General features: G+C 44.1%; 1 protein-coding gene across 1 annotated transcript in view; it reads right to left on the bottom strand.

Moving 5' to 3' along the window:
* Positions 1–751: 751 nt before the first annotated feature.
* The window catches only part of hmcn2 (hemicentin 2), a 56,537-nt gene continuing 37,483 nt past the window's right edge, over positions 752–19,805 (bottom strand). The window contains 36 exon segments of the mRNA XM_078250157.1: positions 752–2,288; positions 2,382–2,508; positions 2,591–2,710; positions 2,830–2,923; positions 2,925–3,124; positions 3,215–3,343; positions 4,807–4,932; positions 5,071–5,190; positions 5,420–5,554; positions 5,721–5,840; positions 5,934–5,993; positions 6,114–6,354; positions 6,480–6,601; positions 8,188–8,325; positions 9,372–9,524; positions 9,832–10,002; positions 10,207–10,288; positions 10,971–11,161; positions 11,269–11,403; positions 11,556–11,769; positions 11,862–12,052; positions 12,163–12,432; positions 12,585–12,719; positions 14,068–14,202; positions 14,316–14,423; positions 14,526–14,690; positions 15,136–15,257; positions 15,367–15,523; positions 16,103–16,230; positions 16,362–16,506; positions 16,613–16,754; positions 16,854–16,990; positions 17,848–17,929; positions 18,145–18,335; positions 18,435–18,713; positions 18,800–18,897. Coding sequence (XP_078106283.1) covers positions 1,910–2,288; positions 2,382–2,508; positions 2,591–2,710; positions 2,830–2,923; positions 2,925–3,124; positions 3,215–3,343; positions 4,807–4,932; positions 5,071–5,190; positions 5,420–5,554; positions 5,721–5,840; positions 5,934–5,993; positions 6,114–6,354; positions 6,480–6,601; positions 8,188–8,325; positions 9,372–9,524; positions 9,832–10,002; positions 10,207–10,288; positions 10,971–11,161; positions 11,269–11,403; positions 11,556–11,769; positions 11,862–12,052; positions 12,163–12,432; positions 12,585–12,719; positions 14,068–14,202; positions 14,316–14,423; positions 14,526–14,690; positions 15,136–15,257; positions 15,367–15,523; positions 16,103–16,230; positions 16,362–16,506; positions 16,613–16,754; positions 16,854–16,990; positions 17,848–17,929; positions 18,145–18,335; positions 18,435–18,713; positions 18,800–18,897 — 5,542 coding nt within the window. The 3' untranslated portion in view covers positions 752–1,909.

Genomic DNA, 19,805 nt, shown 5'->3' on the forward strand with positions numbered 1-19,805 from the left:
TTTTCAGAAGCCTAATACACAGTGAGGAGAAAGAATAAAGAATGCAGACGTCACCGGCATGATGACGTCATTCACGTGCATATTAAGTGGCCATGCTGGGGGGAGGAGCCGGTTTGTCTCCGGCAGCAGCTAAGTTTCCAAAGATTAGTAGCAAACTAATAAACAGTTAGACTGCAAACCGACAGCTCTCGTTTTAGCTTGTTGGTAAAACATGGCTATTTGCAGAGTAGCCTGCTGTAGGCTAGTTGTGTAAAACAGCGCGGTGGACGAGAGCAGCAGACGTTAGCTAGCTACCTGGTGTCGGGTTCGCTCCGTGGAATGGATGAGTAGACTGGATGTTTTCTACAAAATGATCCCAAACTTTCTGTCGTTTTCTCTCGCCTGTCTCTTCTCTTAGACCCTCGCTATTTTCGTCTTCCTTCACTTGTAATCTGGGCCGTCAGTCTCGTGTCCACAGAAGCGTCAACCTGTTGTGCGCTAATAATAATCCTCCGTGCGGAAACACAGTGAGCCGTACAACCTTAATTACACTGATTTAACGAAGCTTCGAGGCAAAGAATTTTGCTTCGAGGATTTTTTGTAATCGAGTTATTCGAGGAATCGTTTCAGCCCTATTTCAGACATATTTTGGTCCAAATGTTGGGGAAAGAAAAAAACAATTAGGCCGCCCCCCAGCTGTAACTGTTAGGGGTTACGGACGCCCTGCTGAAGATCTCTGACATAGACAATAACAAAAGTGTTGTCCATTTTATTTCTACAAATATTTGACACTCATTTACAGCAACAGGGAAATATTTCTTTAATCTGCAGGAGTAGAGCACACATTTTTACTGCAACTGTTAGCATTTTATGGTTTTTCAGATAACTTCCCTTCTCCGATTTGTACACTGATGGCACACGTTTGATTACTGAACACCAACTACTTCTAATGTTGAATTGAGTATTAAAATGTGTATAGCGTCATGAATGCCATGCAGGAAAGCCATGTCATTTTGTAGCTAATGCCACCACTGCGGAAAGTAAGTACAGTCCAACTCTGTGGTATTTAAAACACTCAAGTACATTCAGATTAGCACCTTTTTAAACCTAATCTACGTGATACTTTTTTTTTGTATAAAAGAGTATAAAAAAACCTACAATAGATGAAACAATGTCGCTTGCTAGATAGCTACAAGCCAGTGTTACAGTGTGCCATTAAAGGTTTGTCATCATGATGCGAGTAGATCCTGATTAATTCAAACCTTCTGGGACTAGGGGTTGTTTAAACCAGTGATGCGTTCAAATGACTTCAATAAATTAAAGTAGTAGGGGAAAAAGTGTACAATTTCTTAGCTGTTGCAGGGCTTGTATTTAGGTGTGGGCTGCAAAACATATTTTCGTGTGTAAGAATAAATCTGTCCCAGAATTAGATAACATTGTAAAGTAAGCGAACAAAATGATAGATAGCAGAATGTAAAAAAAGTGGTAGTTCCTGATGGATACTAAATAACTTCAGTGCTTGACATAAAAAAAATTAAAAAAAAAACTGCATTCTGCATTTTCAGATATTGGTTAGAAAGATATTTCCCCAAATAGGGCGTATCGTGAACATGAACAAAAATACAAAATATTTTGTTCATCCAGCATGTTTATCAGTTCAGATTTCTACTACTGCGTAGGTTCTGCTCTATAATTAATTCAACAGAGCCTAATGAACATTTACTGTAAAGGACTTTTTCCACCATGGGTGAACACATCTTCATGAGCTCTACTAACTAACCATGTCCACCTTTTCTTTTATGTTAGAGCTTCTTTGTGTGGCCTAATGTGTCCGAGGCACAGGGTCTTGGGGTGGGGGGAATGGCCTTGTGGGTAAGAAGCCTCCAGAGGCCACTGCGAGGCAGAGTCAACTGTAAAGCAGCACAGAGGCTCAGTAGGGGTACGTTGAGATGGAGATGTAGATGATGAAGATGCTCTGGTAGGTGATGCGGCCCTGCAGCGAGATGGTGGTGGCCTGCACCTTGAGGCGCACTAGTCCTGGAATGTTCAGAGCCCGCAGGGTGAAGATGATCCCCCGGCCCGCCTCGTCTCTGATGCCAAACACCCGGCCCATCCCACCTGACACCGATTCCTGCTCGAGTACGGTAAAAGACGTACGCTCTTGCAGGACACCTGACTCTGAGAAAGCCGATAGTCGTACCACATTGTGATTGGCCGGAATGCCGGAGGGGAGAGTGAGCAGCTTGTACTGCAGGAGCAGAGGAGAGCCTCCTGTGGCACAGTCCAGAGAACAGGGCCTGTAGCACGTCCTTTAAAGGCCGACACAAAAGAGGAAAGCGTCAGTACCTGCAGCCTAATTATTGTAATTACACTTTTCAAAACTTTTTAGTCATGCGATTTACCCGGGGCTTCGTCCACTCTGATAGGATGCAGGGCAGGGTGTGTCCATGCACTGGTATCCCCCTCGGGTATTAAAACACATCTGATTGTGTCCACATTGGATTCCTTGTTCTACACATTCATCGATGTCTAGAGGTGGAGAAGCGGATTAGCTGTGATCATTTTAAAGGGAGGAGGGAGGAAGAAGGTTACAGTTTAATGAAACTCTTACCTTTACAGCTCCTGCCATTGGGTAAGAGCTGGTAGCCAGGGGGACACAGGCACTGGAAACTGCCAATGGTGTTTCGGCACTCGTGTTGACATGGCTTCCTGAGCAGACACTCATCTACATCTGTACCGAGATTAACGTGAAGAGTGTTAGAATGTAGAGTTGACAAGACGGTATGATGCATGTATATTTTCTAAAGTGAGTTTTGAATGCTGTATTTGATGGTTTCGATGCGCACTCACCAACACATGTGCCGTCTCTGTTGGTGTAGCCCACAGGACAGCTCTGCCTGGTGATGCGAGTCACTCCAGGAGAACGGGAGAGGATTGGCCGGCCCGAGAGACGACACCAGCTGCGGGCGGAGTCTTGCCCTGACTCTGGTGCCATTGGTGAAGGTCTGCCCTCTCTCCAGCCCCGCACAGGAGCGCCCATCTCCGAGCAGCACAGTACCAGGAGGGCACAGGCACCTAAAGCTGCCAGGCACGTTGCGGCACTGGTAGGCACAAGGGTTTGGTGTCTGCTGGCACTCGTCAATGTCTGAAAAGATAGAACAAGGCTCAAGTAAATTCTCTTGCGTGAGTATCATTGGTGAGTTGTAGTGTAAAACAGATACAGCAGATATCGTACCCAGACATGGCAGGCCTACTCCCTGGGATCGGTAACCTCTGGGACACACACAACCGTAACCTCCGATTGTGTTCTGACAGATCTGAGTGTAGCGACACATGTGACTTCCATCCTGGCATTCGTCAACATCTGGAAAATATGCAGTTACAATATCAGCACAAACACCAGCATTACATTTCCATCTCCTGTAACTCTTCGATTATCTTTATCCACATTTTAAAATGCTACATAAAACTGGGATACCTTTTTAGTAAAATTCCAATAATTTAGACCATAGTGGAAAAAACTGGCAGCCTCTATCTCACCATTGGTGCTATTATCTCACCGTTGGTGGGACTATAAAGTTTCTTGAAATGAAGACGACACTATCATAAACTTTGTTGCATCCTGTTATAAAGAGGATCTTCGGTCAAAGGTTTTCTTTGAGTATCAATTCATAGATTTCTTTAAACGCTTTAGCTTTTAAAGAGCAGCGACCTCTTGCTGTTTTGTGCCCTAAAGCAATCCTGTGAAATCTGACCTGGTGTTACGCAACGTAAAATGCAGTGTAGAGGTCTGTACAGTCCTGTTGGCTTCCACTGGTTATACTAATGCAGACACAACCAGGTTATTTGACCAACTGTCACATCAACATCCATAGATAAATGAATCAGTGAAATGGCAGGTGTTTTAGCCATCTACAGTATGAGCCCTTCAAGGCATAATGTTGGGTACCGAACCCTGTACTTTTACCGGTACCGACCGAATCATGTCGTTATTACCAAGTATTGGTTCACCTAAAATCAAATGGTGCCAAATTTCGGGGCCTGAGAGCGCGTAAGCGCAAGCTTATCTGTCTTCCGACACACGCCCCCACACACACGCACGCACGCAGACGGAGCAAACTACGTCGGCGCTGCAGTTTTGTTGAAGTCACGGCGATGCCGATAAAATGATTTCAGGTGTGGTTACAGTTTTTCAAAACTTCCCGCAGACACCTTTCACTGCGATATGATATTAATGGCGGGCCGAAAGCGGTCGCGGTGCTGTTGACGTTACACTTCCTCTGAGACGAGCAGGCACAACGGTGGTTTATATGCCCTGGGGACTGACTGACAGGCTGAGGTTGTAAGGCAAGGCAGCTTTATTTCTACAGCACCTTTCAGCAACAAGGCAACTCAAAGTGCTTCACATGAAACATTAAAGAGCAATTAATAACGGTCATGATGAAAATAAAACAGGCTAAAAAAGAATAATATACAAATACAAGAATAAAAGTTGAATAATTATTCAATTTAATAGGTTGTAGGGACGGGTTTGGGAGGAGACAGGGAGGTGATTTATGTTTATTTCATTTCTGTCAGTGTAAAATATTCTAAATAAATAACATAATATTCTAAGTAAATAGGATGAATAGGTTTGGAATTATTTTTACAACTGAAATATTTTTACCGTACCGTTGTTTTTTGGAATTTCAGGTACCGCTATCGGTACTAATATTGGTTCAGATTCGAAAGGTACCCAACCCTATCAAGGCATAGATGAGTTGATGCTGTGTTTCTAAATGAATAAGTCATGATTTAATGCTACATTTAAGTATATTAGGCACTCACCCATGCAGGCTCCGTTTTCTGATTTGGTCATGCCAGCTGGGCAGCTGTCGAAACACTGGTATCCCCCATCTGTGTTACGGCACTCCTTGTGAGCCGGGCAAACATTCCTCATGCACTCATTGATGTCTGTGAAAGTGCAACCATTACAACAGAGCTGTCAGTTATCCTTATACGTTATCCTATTTTAACTTGCCTCGTTTGTAGACAATTAATTCCCAAGACTTGGGGAGGGGGTGGGAGTCCCACATAGTTTAGGTGACTGACCGTTGCATCGGTGTCCTGACAGCTGGTATCCAGGGTGACAGATGCAGCGGTAGGAGCCCAGAGTGTTGAGACACTGATGCTGGCATGGGGAGACAGCAGACTCTTGGCACTCATCCACATCTGAAAACACACAATTGACACATCTGGCTTCATCAATCTACCGCGGGCATCCAGTATACTGTACGAGAGTAGGAAATTAGATTTAGATTGATTATTGCAGGAACAAAAGTATAATTGGATTCAACAAAGAAAAGGGAACGTGCACAACGACGACAGTAGAAGATAAGTTGTTGTGGCTCTGTGTGAAATGTTATGCAGACGGTTTAAACAGTGATTAACAGCGACTTGCCTTCACAGCTGGTTCCCGCGATGCTGGGCTTAAATCCTGGTCCGCACTTGGCCTGGCAGCGATACGTGCCAACTGTGTTGACACACTGCTGGTTGTAGTGGCACATGTGTGAGCCCTGGGAACACTCATCAATATCTGGTATTAAGTGAAACACAGGTAATGAGGCCAAATGCTGAGGCAGAGGATTAAATGACAAAGATGATTTTTCCTTTTCTTAACTAGGACATTTCTTAACTGGGACATTACCGTTGTGTATGTGGTAATTAATCACAAAACCTTGTTTTGTTTTTTTTGGTCTCACCTTGGCATGTGTTGGTCTCTGTAGAGATGGTGAAGCCGGAGGGACAGGCACAGGAAAAGCCTCCCATGATGTTGTTACATGAGTGAGAGCAGGGAGACTGGAGCGCACACTCGTCTTCATCTAATAAGGACACATTGGATAATAATGATAAAACTGGTTCGGTGACAAAGATAAATGAGGCATTGCAACAACAAAAAAAGCAAAGCAGCATACCAGCACAGTAGGACGCCGTGTCAAGAATGAAACCCTTGGGGCACGTGTCTCCATAACCATCTGCAAACAGAACAGTTCAGTTCATGGCTTGTTTCAACATTCAGATCCAGTTATTTCATGCGACGTAGTGATGGTGAAGTTTTGAAATATTTTTTTCATTTCCCCCCCTCCCCCCCAGACCTGGTGTGAGAAGGCTGGCAGTGATGTGGAAGTCCAAAGTGAGAGTTAACATGTTGTAGACGCTGTTCATCCCGGAAACCTTGAGCAGCTGGAGCACGGGGCCCTGGCGTTCCTCCTGGCCCTCATAAATAACTGTGTGATTACAGCGCAGCACCATGGGGTTTCCTCCTCCCTGGTGGGTCTGCGATGACCACGCATACAGCTGCCCTTGGCCCGTCTGCACATATGACTCATCAAACTCCTGCGGGGGACAAAAGAAATCAGGTCAGAGAAAGGGAAGATGAGCTTGCACATGTCGTCAAACTCTCTACTGAGATATAGTTTGAGATCTTTAAATACACATTGTAATGGCAGCAGTAAACGCACGTGTAGGCTCAGATGAGATGATGATAATGAAGGAGGCACAAATCCGTTAATTACGATGTCAATCAGTAAAACTCCCTCAGAATCCAGACCTCTGGCAACATGGGTCAAACGAAGGATCTCCCCTGTTTAAAGAGATTAAAAGAGTAAAATGACCACTCATTTACAAGAACAAGGGAGCGTGCTCTGTTGAAACTGTTCAAGAATGAGTTTTTGACGATTGCTTACACACTGAAATCAAAAGTATTACACAATTATCAAAACCTTACACTCAAGGAGCAAACCATTGGCCCAGATGTGCACCACCATGTAAGCACAATGTCAGCGTCACACTTTTTGCAAAAGAATACAGTGATTTGCAAAACACTAAACACACTTGTATTCGTGAGACACAGAAGTATATCATGATGTCACTTCCTTGCAATTCCAAAGTACTGACTGTCAAATGACCACACCTGTGAGGCAATCTGTGAAACACAGCCATCAGGTGCGTAAACACATGATTGTATAATTGTAGACACACCATTCAGATTTAAACACTATAAAAATGCAGCAGGTAAGTTCACCTGCCTTCAACCAAAATGAAAGGAGTCAAGAGAAGAGGGAGGGTGAAAGGGGGAATCCACGGAGGAGGACAAGGAGGTAGAGGAAGAGGTACCCCTCATTCAGGCCATGGAGGACGCCTGTGAACAGGTTGACTTGCAGCTGTGCAAGGATGGATTCGACATTCAAGACGGTTCTTCCCACGTTGTCTTGCCAATGAGGAGATCACCTGTGATGTTGATGAAATTCTCTGGCCAGATCCAGCTAGGCGAAGAGATAATGTCTAGTATTTTCTGAGCTAACAGTGTTATGCACACTACTGTAGTAGCTGTATGAAAACTGGGACATGTTTTGTTGGGATTCTCCATGTTGACTGATTTGGGTATGTGGAGAGAAATAAATTATTATTATAATAATTATCAATCATTATTTCCTCAGTCTGCAGCATTGGTCTTGTGTAGTGTTTGGTGAACTTATTGTATATTTGCACTGTCTCTGTGTACTTCATTTACAGTACTCTAATCACTGAGAAGTAGAATTGCTAGTGTGTGTGTAAGTGTTTTAGGTTAGCAACAGCAGTGTGTAACTGGTTCAAACCGAATTAAGTCACATGAAACGTGTTTCATATGCTTTTTATAAATTAGTGTATAGTTTTTGCAAGAGTGTTTCATTTTGCAAAGAGTCTGAGGTCTTCTGCTGATTGGGTGTGTGGTTGTGCCAATAGTGTGTAGTGTTTTGAGAAACCGGTCCCTGCTTTCAAAATAGTGCTTAAGCGATCGGAAAAAATGTAATAGCATTCATGTGTAAACTCATGATTGTCAGAAGGGAGTAGTGCCATCTGCTGGTCGTTTTATAAACTACAAAAGAACAAGGGAATCGGTGCTCACAGATAAATGACTATTTATATTATGACTAGAAGCTCTTTTTAGTTTGTGTCTGCAAACAATCACCACAAGTTATACAGAAGTTGGCATGAAGACATGAGTGATATATCTACAAAGCAATATTTTCATCATGTAACAGATGAGTTGAGCAACTGGCCAAGCTCACAAAACTTTTCTTGGAATCAACGTTACCCTAAATAAATCAAGGTCTTTTAAAAATATCCATGGGCTAACACTTGTTATTGACATGCATACATGTGAAAGTGATCTGGGGCAGAGCTTACCGGTCTCAAACTCCAGCTGAGACTCCTGTCTGAACTGGCCCTCAGTGAGGGAGTAGCCGTTTCTGGCTGCTCCGCTCTGCAGCACAGTAGTCCAGTAGATGGGAGCAAACGCAGACACCAGCACCCGCAGCAAGGGACCTACGATGAGACAGCATCAGCTCGTGGCCTCTCACAGAACTACAGAGATACAGTGCATACAGTCTACACAGGATTAGGACCACATCCAAAAATGAGCTCTCCTCTTTTCACTTCTTAATCAAAAGAAATAACAGACAACAGAACACACTCCAGCTTTTCCTAAAAGGTACATCCTTACCTATTTAGTGAAGTGGTAAATGAAGTAAACGGTGGGTCATCACGGAGTTGATCACCTTTTTTTTTTTTTTTTTTTTTTGTCTCGATGTAGAATGAATACTCTTTTTTTTTTTCATTTAAAAGAAGCCTTTATTGTAAACGCCAAGATGCAGAGATTGGTTGCATTACTATGAATTTAAATCTTAAACGTTTGTCTTTAAAAGCTTGCTATGCTCATGCTGTGCCAATGTGAAGGTGAGTAACAAAGATGAACTTTCTGAGTCCACTACATCTTGGATTGTCCCACAATTTCGACCCATAGACTGTTAATATTAATGGACAACGCATCCGGTTCGGCGAAGTGCTGCAAATGCGGAAGTTCCTTAAACCTGCATTCTATCTGAATTCCAGCAGGGGGAGACACGTGCGGTTGCAAAAGGAGTTTGGTTTCTGTAGAAGTCTATGAGAAAGTGACCCACTTCTCACTTGATTTATTACCTCAGTAAACATCTTCGTAATGAGTTGATGGTCTCAATCGCAAGTCTTCTGCAACACAGAATGATGGTCATTTTTTGAATGATGGTCTCGTTGATTTTAAAATCGGCGATAAAGCAGGGCGTGTTTTAGGGCGTGGCTATGATGTGATTGCCAGTGAAAGTGTGTAACGTAACGTAGAGTGTAAGCAGCTCCTCCCTCACTCCTCCCTCTCGTCTAAAATCGTCACATCCGCAACCACGACTCATAGCAGATCTCCACATACCAATGGGTGACGTCACACATGCGCTGTCTGTTACTATACAGTCTATGGTTCGACCAAAGACTTTTGTGTGTACAACCACAATCACTAAAATGACTCGGAGACCCAGGGGACATAGTGTGCGATCACTTACCCACACTGGGAGGGATGTTGTCCAGGCGTGCCTGCAGAGTGCTGCTCCCCTCTTCCACATTGTCTGTAATGTTGGTCTCCAGGAAGGACACACCAAACTCTCTGTCGTTCACCATGCCTATCAGGCTGCCTCTGGTCTTGCGTGGAGTCTCTCCTGTCATCACCAGACAGACATGCATTTGAATAATTTGTAATCATTCATAACATTAATTTCAGACTCTGAGTTGTAACATGTACATTAAACGCCCCATTTATCTCTTTACAAATACTGTAACAATACCCATAGCTCACATTCAGAAATGCCCTTTTGGTGTGTGTCTGTAAGGTAACCTTAATATTAATAATTTGTTCATTTGTGTACACAAGATGTTGTAATACGTTATGAGACACTGATGCAGTGACATTAAAATATCAGCTATTATCGAAAAGTGAAGTAAGACAAACAAACAAATTATTTGGACCTGGACAGAGACCAGCTTGACATTTCCTAGAGTCGATACTGGGACCGCTGCATGATCTGCCGCCGTTGGCTGGTTCTGGGTTGGTGCATGATCTGATTCGTTCTTGGAAGCCTTGACCACAGGTGCTACTACATAGACCCCATTCCTCCCAGTTAGAGTAGCCTCCATTGACTGCGTTGGAGAGATCAAAGGAAGGAGACACACTATGAAATATGCAATATATCAAATGAAACCAACATTTGACAAATAGAATTCAAAATGCCTGAATAAGTGGAAATAGTGCATGCATACAACTTGCATGTGCTGTTGTGTGTATCTTTTTAAATTAATTTTATATCTTGTGACAACGTGTGAAATTATAAGCACAGAACTCACTCTGAACCTGGAGAGTAATGGTCCTCTCGGCTGTTCCAGCTTCACTCTCAGCCACACACTGGTACTCCCCTTCATCTGCAGCCTGTAGAGAAAACGGGTAGAGGGGAGTTTGGCTTAATTGGCACTCTGAGGAAGAATTTTCCTCTAATGGGGCCACAAAACTGTGTCTTAGATCACATCTAGTTGTATGGTAAGAGAAAACTGACATAGCAAAAAATAAAAGCTGGCATTTTCTACTGGGCAGAGGAGACTTTATAACATTAAATTCTTTTTCGTAATAGATATTATCGGGCCAGCGAGGAGAATTTTCACATTAGAGTGCTCCGTGGGAAGAACAGTCATCTGTCTCTGAGAAAGTCTCAACTGCAACCTGTGCAATTACAGCAGCAGTTAGAGACCTAACAAGGTTACAGGCTAGGGGAGAGAGGGGCAGAGTCTGGGAACATCCAGCTCTCTGTTCATCTCCTCCCTCTGTTGCTAATGCTGTTAGCCTCTCTGACTGAACTGAATCTGATTTAGGTGGGAACAGGACGCTGCAGGACAGTCACACACTGGCGCGCCACCCAAGGGGACTGCAGGTGAAGCTTGGGAGGATAGGATGACTACTGCTCCATTGTTCTCCAAGACATTTGGAAAAACATTTATGGATGCAAGTAGTTTGGGCTTAATCATTCAAACTTGAGTGACTTAGTTTAACAAAAAATGCCTAGAGAGAGGCTAAGTGCTCTAAAATGAACCAAACATAATGGGAACTCTGTATTTACACTGATGCTGTAAATGACCAAGGATCCGTTGTGAAGTGCTTGCATTCGGATGGTGCGGAGCAGTGGTTTTCCATCCCGGAGCCAGCGGAGGACTGGGCTGGGGTCTCCGTGGACGGGACAGTCGAGCATAGCAGTGCCACCCTGGATGACCGTCTGAGACATGTGGGCTTCACCCTTCAACACCGGAGGCTCTGGAGACGCAAAGCATGTATTTACATCATCAGATATCACACGGTGATATCTATATCTATAGATCGTTAAATGGATAGCCCCGGCTAAACCTTGACAGGAAGCTCACCTCTGATACGGACGAATGAGAGCGCTCGGATGGAGCCCACACTGTTTTCTGCTATGCACACGTAGGTCCCGGCGTCACTCGCGGTCACATTCTCAATGATCACGGAGCTCCTGCCCGCCTCATCTACAGTGGCGCCTGGAACATGTTACATCAGTCAGCGCATAACATGGTTATATTTGAACTCGCACTGCAATCGATTAAACAAGATTGATTTTGTCACAATGGCACTGTAATACTGTGGTACTATTGCAGTGCTGTGCAGTTCACAGTGTAAAGAAGGAGAATACCTGTGTAAGGACTGTTGTTGACAGTCCAGGAGATGACAGGTGACGGTGTTCCCTGAGCGTGGCAGGACAAGGCCAGACTCTGCCCTTTGTTCAGAGTTGCATCCCCTGGCAGCTCCTTGAAGGCAGGCCTCATGTTGATGGACAGACGGATGTCTTGTCTCGCAGAGCCTGCTGTATTGGTGGCGACACACGTGAACACGCCAGCATCCCCTGGCTGTGTTCAGAAAGCAATCAGAACTGATTTTTATACCCAGAACTAGACAGATGTAGTTAAAAATGCAGCGAAGAGAATTGGGCCGTACTTACCTCTGCCCTCTCGATAATTAGCTCTCCTGATCGCAGGACAGTGAATTTGCCTGGATGGTTGGGCACAATGGCACCATCCTTCTCCCACGTCACTCTGGGCTCTGGTGAACCCTGAGCAGCACAGGGCAGCAGCGCCTGAAATCCTTGAATGACTGACAGGTCTGTCTGAGCAGGAGGAATCATGGGCGGGACTGAAATGCAACAACATACATACATACATACATTTTTATTGATATAACTATTAAACATAAACCTGCTATATCTAGTCTTTACATGATATGAAATGGCACTCTGAACTCACCTTGAATGACCAGCCTCATGTCATGGCTGGCTCTGCCGGCGAGGTTTTTGGCAGTGCATGTGTACAGGCCTGCGTCACTGCGCTGGGTAGAAGTAATTGCCAAGGTTCCATTGGCAAAGCTATGTATGCGAGCGCCGTCCACCACAGGCCTCCTCTCCTTATGCCAAGTAACTTCGGGTTGTGGCTGCCCATCAGCCACACACTCCAGACTGACTGGCTGGCCTAGCACTGCAGTGTACTCCACACGAGGCACACTCAGCACGGGTGGGACTGGACAAACATGAGAGGAACGAGTATTAGTTCATTTAAAAAGCCCAGAATAGTTTTTTGTTTTTTTTTTTTTTCTTTCAGGAATTAGGAGAAACCGGTTTGACTATGAGGAATAAACCACCATTTTCTTCCCGTCAAAAAGTCCAAGTTACCTTGAAGGACTAGTTTGGTCCTGCCCACAGCTACGCCAGCTTCACTCTTTGCCAAGCACTGGTAGGTCCCCGCGTCACCAAGCGTGACACGAGAAAACTTTAGTGCTCCATTTGAGAGAACAGCAAGCCTGTGACCTGTAATCAAACAATGCCGTCAAATCACATGAGCAGGAAAATCAGACCATGTCCCATTAATTCCATTGAGGTTTGATAGAGCTGACTGATTGGTAATATTGCTGTCCAGTCTGTGAAAAATGTAAATAAAGTATTAAAAATGAGCTGGAGAGAGCATTGCTGGAAGAATATTATTAGATATTTCAAGACACCGTATCAGGAGAGGTATAAAGGTGCACATATGCCATGCTGGAGACAATGTGGCTCGACTGTCGCTAACCATTATCATATATTCTGGGATTGTCCCAAGTTAAATGTTTTCTGGAAGGGTATCCAGGCTTCCTTAAACACGGTCTTTAACACTCAAATACCTCTGAGTTTTGATGTTATGTACCTGGGTCGCGTCTCTTTTTTGGAACGTAGGAGCGAGATCAAGTTGCTGCAATTACTCTTGGTGGCAAGTAAGAAAACAATTACAAGGAGATGGTTAAGCCCGATCCAGCCTACCCTGAATGATTGGATTGGAACTACTCTAGAGATATTTAGGATGGAAAAATTGACCTACCAATTAAGAATCCAAAAGGACAAATTTTACCAAATTTGGAACAACTGGATTTCATTCATGGCCCCCACGAGAACACACTTTATTTGATCTCACTGGTAATATTGTTTTGTAATTTACTTAGTAATTTCTGACTGGTTTTTGATGATCATTTCTATGACAGCAGCAGCAGGCGGCCACCCTGGGTCCTGTACATGGTTTCTTGTAACCTGTTCTATCTATACTTAAGTTGTATCAGAGTTCTCTCTAAGTGAACATGTGGACCTCATCTGGCTCTGTTTATCCCGGGCTAACTGTCAGTACTGTCCTTAAGAGGATAATGAGTACCTACTGATGTTATTCTATCACAATTGCTGTGAAGTTTAAGTTAATAGAGGAGAGTGGGCAATACAAAGGATGAACATAATCTGATCCACGATCCATGATTATACTTCCTTTGGCCCCGTATGCCTGGATGACTTATGACTTATTCTGGACTCAAAATAAACAAAACTGGAAGGACGTGTTTTTATTTCTACTAATGTTGCTATGCTGGTGTATGTACTTGCCCATCCCAAATAAAGACACAATTTAAAAAAAATAATAATAATAATAAAATATATATATATAAAAATGTTCTCACAGAAAAAAGTCATGGAGCTCATTGAAAAAACGCAATATAGGTAACTTTGATGTGTATTGACTGTATTGTACTGAACGTGACAGATACCAAATGCCCATGTGAACAGCAATGCCAGAATCTCTACCGTGAACTAACAATATGTTTATAAGATCAAAGTTGTGCTTATGTATTTTATCCATCATTACCTGCTGCTATGGGAACGCCCTCTCTTTGCCAGGTGATGGACGGTCTGGGGAAGCCTTGAACCTCACACTGAAGAACGGTCCCATGATGCAACACCACCTGTACTTCCTCTGCCATTGGCATGATCTCTGGGGGCTCTTAAGAACACGTGAGAACAAATTGTTTTTGTTTATTGTTTACATGTTTTACTATATGTGTTCCAACAGGTGATAATCACACAGCAGCATGCAGCCAATCTATGACAGCCTACCCTGCACAGAGAGAGAGATGTGTTTGTGAGCCACTCCAGCTGGGTTGCGAGCTGAGCATGTGTACCTGCCAGCATGGCTTGGCACAGCACCAGTGATCTCCAACACTCCTGCATTGAAAGGAGTACAAAGCCACATATTTTAATGTCACATTTTATTTGCTCAAGTACACCATGATGTATAAAATAAAGTATTTAGGCAAGATGTCTTACCAGTCGGAAGGATACGGTAAGTTCCTCCTCTGGCGCCCAGTTTGGCTCCACCCTTGGTCCAGGTGACAGTGGGCTGAGGGCGTCCTTGTACGTGACAAGGCAATACCACAGGAGACATTTTCACAGCTGTGACTGTCGTGACATCGTCTTCAATGGATGGCGGGACTGAAAGAGCAAAATAATGTATTCATTCATCCAAACACAAAACTCTCCCGCATAATATATCACTGCAGTAAGATAATTGGTTCACCTCAAACCCCCCTGTCTCAACTGTACAACCGCTCTGTGATCACGAAAGCCATCCTGATCACAGAGGACCCCTCGCACTCCCTCTACCACGCTTTCCAGTTACTACCATCAGGCAGACGGTACAAAGTTCCACTGGCTCGGAAAAACATTTACAAGAAATCTTTAATTCCCCCTGCAATAACCAACATACTGTAAAGCTGCGGTTTTGTATGTTTTAAATGTGTGTGTTTTTAATGAGCCTTATCAAAGGAGAATTGCTGTCACTGCTTTGGGACAGACAATTAAGTAATCTATCTGTTGATCGAACGTCCGAAATAACACTCAACTGTTTGCCTATTGTACAAAGCTGAAAAGTCAATACCTTGCAGGAGGACCTCAATGACCCTGCGCTCCTCCCCGACATCATTGACAGCAGTGCACTCAAAGTAACCTTCATCCTCATTGGACGGTGTCAAAAGAACCAGGGACCCAGAGGACAGTAACCTGGACAGAACAGCTGTGTCAGCTTTTCAGTTTGATGCCTGTGTGATTTGTAATGTACAGTATGCATATTGTGGATTCAAAGGGAGTCCGTCCATAGCTTCGTCTTTACCTGTATGCGCCGGGCTGCTGGCTGATATCGAGTGGAGTGCCATTCCTCTTCCAGGTTACTGTCGGTGGGGGTATACCTGTCGTCTCACAGCTCAGCACAGCTCTAATCCCTGTGGTTACTGTCACATTGAATGCACCCGGACTGATGGAAGGACCCACTGATAGGAGACAGAACAGATTCACACGTTAACCACAGTACTGTATTTCAGTGGGTTTTTAACACTATGAGATATCCTAAAAAAGGATTTATAGCATTTAGTATTGTTTTTTGCTCAATCCACAGAGAAATGCACACAGCCTGTATTCAGAAACAGTGAGTGCCTTTAAACGAGTCGTCAGGACTTCCGTGCGGGTGTGAGGTCACAACTAGACTATTTATAGCTGGAAAGTGCTGCTACAGTGCTGTTATTCCCCGGCTGCAATGGTGGTGCAGAGACTCGGAATCAATCAACCAATCAGAGCTGACTGGGCTTTTTTCGGGAGGGGGGCTTAAAGAGACAGGTGCTAAAACGTAGCATTTCAGACAGAAGGTGAAAACAGGCAAATTCAGACAGAATGTAGGAGCAAAATGTGTTTTTTTGAATATTAAAGCATGTAAACATGTTCTAGTAGAAACCCAAAATACAAGTATGATATGGGACCTTAAACATGACAATTGCACTACTGTATAATCATAACCAAGACTGGAAAAAGCCCCACCACAGAGTTATAGTTTTTTTTATATTTGCTATATTTACCAAACACACGTAGATCCACTCCCCGGTGATCTGAGCCAGCCTGGTTGGACACGGTGCAGTAGTAGCGGCCAGCATCACTCAACTTAACCCCATTGACACGCAAGGAACCCTCTGATAACATAGTGTACCTGAAACAAATTACAAACACAATTAAAAGCTGAATGAATGCATAGACACCAGAGTGTGTTGCTGTGTCTGTGTTTTTGTTATCACTTGGCGTAACGTGTACAGATTGCACAGGAGTTTTGTAAAGGCCTACTTATTGTGATCCTGAGTTATGGGGAAGCCATCTTTCCTCCACAGGACCGTAGTTGAAGAGTCACCTTCAACCTCACAAGGTAAAACTGCATCCTGGCCGACATGTGCGGTCACAACTGAGCTGCTCTCCTTTATCACTGGGGGTACTAGAGAAATATAAAGTGACATATCCATGCAGTGGCTTGGGTTAAGTACGTAGCTATTACATTTTTTATTTATTTATATCAGCTCTTTATTGACGGGCCGACTTACAGAGAATCTCCACTGTAAAAAACAGACTGGTGCTTCCAGCTATGTTGGTGACCACACAGCTGTACTGGCCGCTGTCTTCGGGCCTGACTTCCTGTATCTCCAGGTACTGACCCTCTGCCAACCGCTGGATACGACTACCGAGCTGATATAACGGGAGGAAGATCAGGAAAAAAGACAGTGTATGAGTCAGAGGAGATGGCTTCTAGTTCAGTACCTGTTCCGTTTTGTTCTGACTTTGTACCTGCAGTTTGGCCTCATCCTTGTACCACTCTATATCAGGAGGGGGGTCACTGTCAGCCAAGCACTCCAACGTCAGATGTCCATTAACGGGCACTGTCAATGTCCTCACATCACCAGAGCCAATGAGGGTTGGTGGGACTGAAACACAACCACTGATGATTAAGCGGTGGATCTCACAGAGGCAAATTACAAAATGTTTCCAGGGCGCCCGGATAGCTCAGTTGGTAGAGCGGGCACCCATATATAGAGGTTCACTCCTCGATGCAGCGGGCCTGGGTTCGACTCCGACCTGCGGCCCTTTGCTGCATGTCATTCCCCCTGTATCTCCCCTTTCATTTCTTTAGCTGTCCTGTCAAAATAAAGGCTGAAAATGCCCCAAAAATAAAATAAAAAAAATGTTTCCAGTGGTGACACACACTTAATCAGATTGAATGACGCCAGACGCCAGATGTAAAAATGTAAAAAATACATGCTTAGCTTTCTACACAGAGCACAACAACGATGCTGTAAGAATGATTTACAGTCTGCTGAGCTGTGTATGTTATAACAATCCAAAAAGGTTGACATCATGATTTTGGAAGTTTTACTTATTGGTCTCAGCAGCTTTATATGTCTTCACATTGTTGCATGGATTGTATTTATAGAAACATTTCATTCTAGCATGAACAAAAAGGAAGAACAAATGACGACATGGGACAATGGCATGCTGCACAATGTATCATAAATTATAGCTGTCTGTCATCAATCAACACATGCATGGAAATGTCCTTGTACTGTATACGTCATTGCGTGCCTAACTGCAGTGCGTGACTGTAGCCAGAAAAATGCTAATGCCAGACCAAGTCTGTTTTAACTTTCGTGCAAACACAGATTTTCACTTCAGCTTTATCCATCACGTCCCAGGTGCAAGTAAGAGAGGAAGGTAAGAAATAAAGAAAGAGGTACATGCTATATTTCTTCCAAATTGAACAACACTAAAGAACAGCTTGTATTACCTTGGACTCGAACCCAGTGGTTTTTTCCATCCTCTCCAGCTAGGCTGCTGGCCAAGCAGGTGTACAGACCTGCATCATCGACCTTTTGAAGAGACGACATTAATCAACTTGAGTGGTTCTTGCATAACAATGCTGTGTTAGCCTGGATTGATCCTGTTAAAACAACTTCCAGATGGTTGGCCATTTAATGTTTCTAAAAATACTATTATCACTTATCTAAATAGTGCATGTGCTCACAGCTACTGTAGGACTTGGCCACTGAAGAATATTATCAGATATTGTCCGTTTGTAAATTACCTGAACTTTGCTAATCCTGACAAAATGTCCATCCTGCTGAACAATGTCAGTTCCTTCCAAGGGACGGCCATCTTTGAGCCAGCTGAGGGTGGGAGGTGGCACTCCCACAGCGGAGCACTCCAGCTCCAGTGGACTGTTTACCGCTACGGTCAGCTCCTCTGAAGAGCTGGAGCTGGATATCTTCGGAGGCTCTGGATTAGAAAGCAGAATGTTTTTGGCTCAGTTGTTCCAGGAGTTTACATGTTGACTTTATCTTCATACATGAAATATACAGATTGTGTTGTGATTACCGAGCACAGTGAGGTTAAAGCTCTTTGTGCTGCTTCCAGCCTGGTTACTAGCCACGCAGCTGTAGAGGCCCGCATCTGAAGGCGCTACATCAGGCAGCTGCAGCCGCGTCTCCTGTCCATCCAGCAGCAGGTTTCGGTGGAGAGAAAGTGGCTGTCCGTCCTTCAACCAAGTCAGTGTCGGAGGGGGAACGCCACGCGCTTCGCAGGTTAACGTCACCAAGGACCCTCGGACTACTGTCACAGGCTCAACTGGTTCAACGTGATCCACGCCAGGGGGCACTGCGGACCACACACATACATCTGTATGAAAGCCTCAGATCCCAAAACTCAAAAACAAATCAGTAGGTGGTTTGTAATGACTGTACCTTGGACCTGGACATCATAGCTGAGCTCGGCAAGACCCGCTCGACTGCGTGCCATGCACGTGTAGAGTCCAGAGTCAGACAGCTGCACGGGAGAAATCCTTTTTCAGAAAGAAAGGAAACACTTAGCATTACCCCATCTATTAACATGTAATCTCTTTCCGTTTGTATTCGGCTTTCTCTGTCTAGCGGTGGAGGAAGTATTCAGATCCTTTACTTAAGTAAAAGTACTAATACCACACTGTAAACATACTCTGTTAGATTCAAGTAAAAGTACTGCACTGAAAATGAGTATGTAGGTAAGTACCATCAGGAAAATGTACCTAAAGTATTAAAAGTAAAAGTACTCAATGCAGAAAAATCCTCACATTTTAGAAACTGGTAATGATCAAAACAGTTCCGTCGGTACGATCGTACGGGTTGCTCAGAACTGAGGCTCTACACCCACCTCCGCATTTTCATTAAAAAACAGGTCTATTCTTTCTCATTTGACATCCATCATTTTATTTCTTACCACGGTAACTTAGCGAAATGCCTTCAGGAGCAAAAAAGCAGGTTTCGTTACCGTTTACCCGAGCACAGAGGTCTACCAACATGGCGACGGCTAGCATGGCTACTGATGCTAACGTGGACCTACATTTGGAGAAAGTTCCTGGAAAAGCAACAAAATGTGCTTCAATCAGCGGTCCGCGATGCAGTGAAGGAAGCCTTAGCAGAAATTGACACCTCGCTACAACACATCAGGACAGAGCTTGAGAGGCAGGGAGCTACAGTACGGGACTTGGTTCAATGACTAGACGAGGCGCAGAGAGACAACAGGCAGATGAGAAATACGGTGAAAGCCTGCATTGATGACCAGAAGAAGTTTGAGTTTAAACTAGCCGAAATGGAGGACAGACCGAGATACAACAAACAACAAGAGAAAGAGGGCAGCGAAAAAGATGACCCAGTTGGATTCCTGCAAAAGCAGTTACCGGTGTGGATCCCCTCCTTACAGAACAGGGCTACC

This window comes from Sander vitreus, chromosome 5, assembly GCF_031162955.1.
Source record: "Sander vitreus isolate 19-12246 chromosome 5, sanVit1, whole genome shotgun sequence".
NCBI lineage: Eukaryota > Metazoa > Chordata > Actinopteri > Perciformes > Percidae > Sander > Sander vitreus.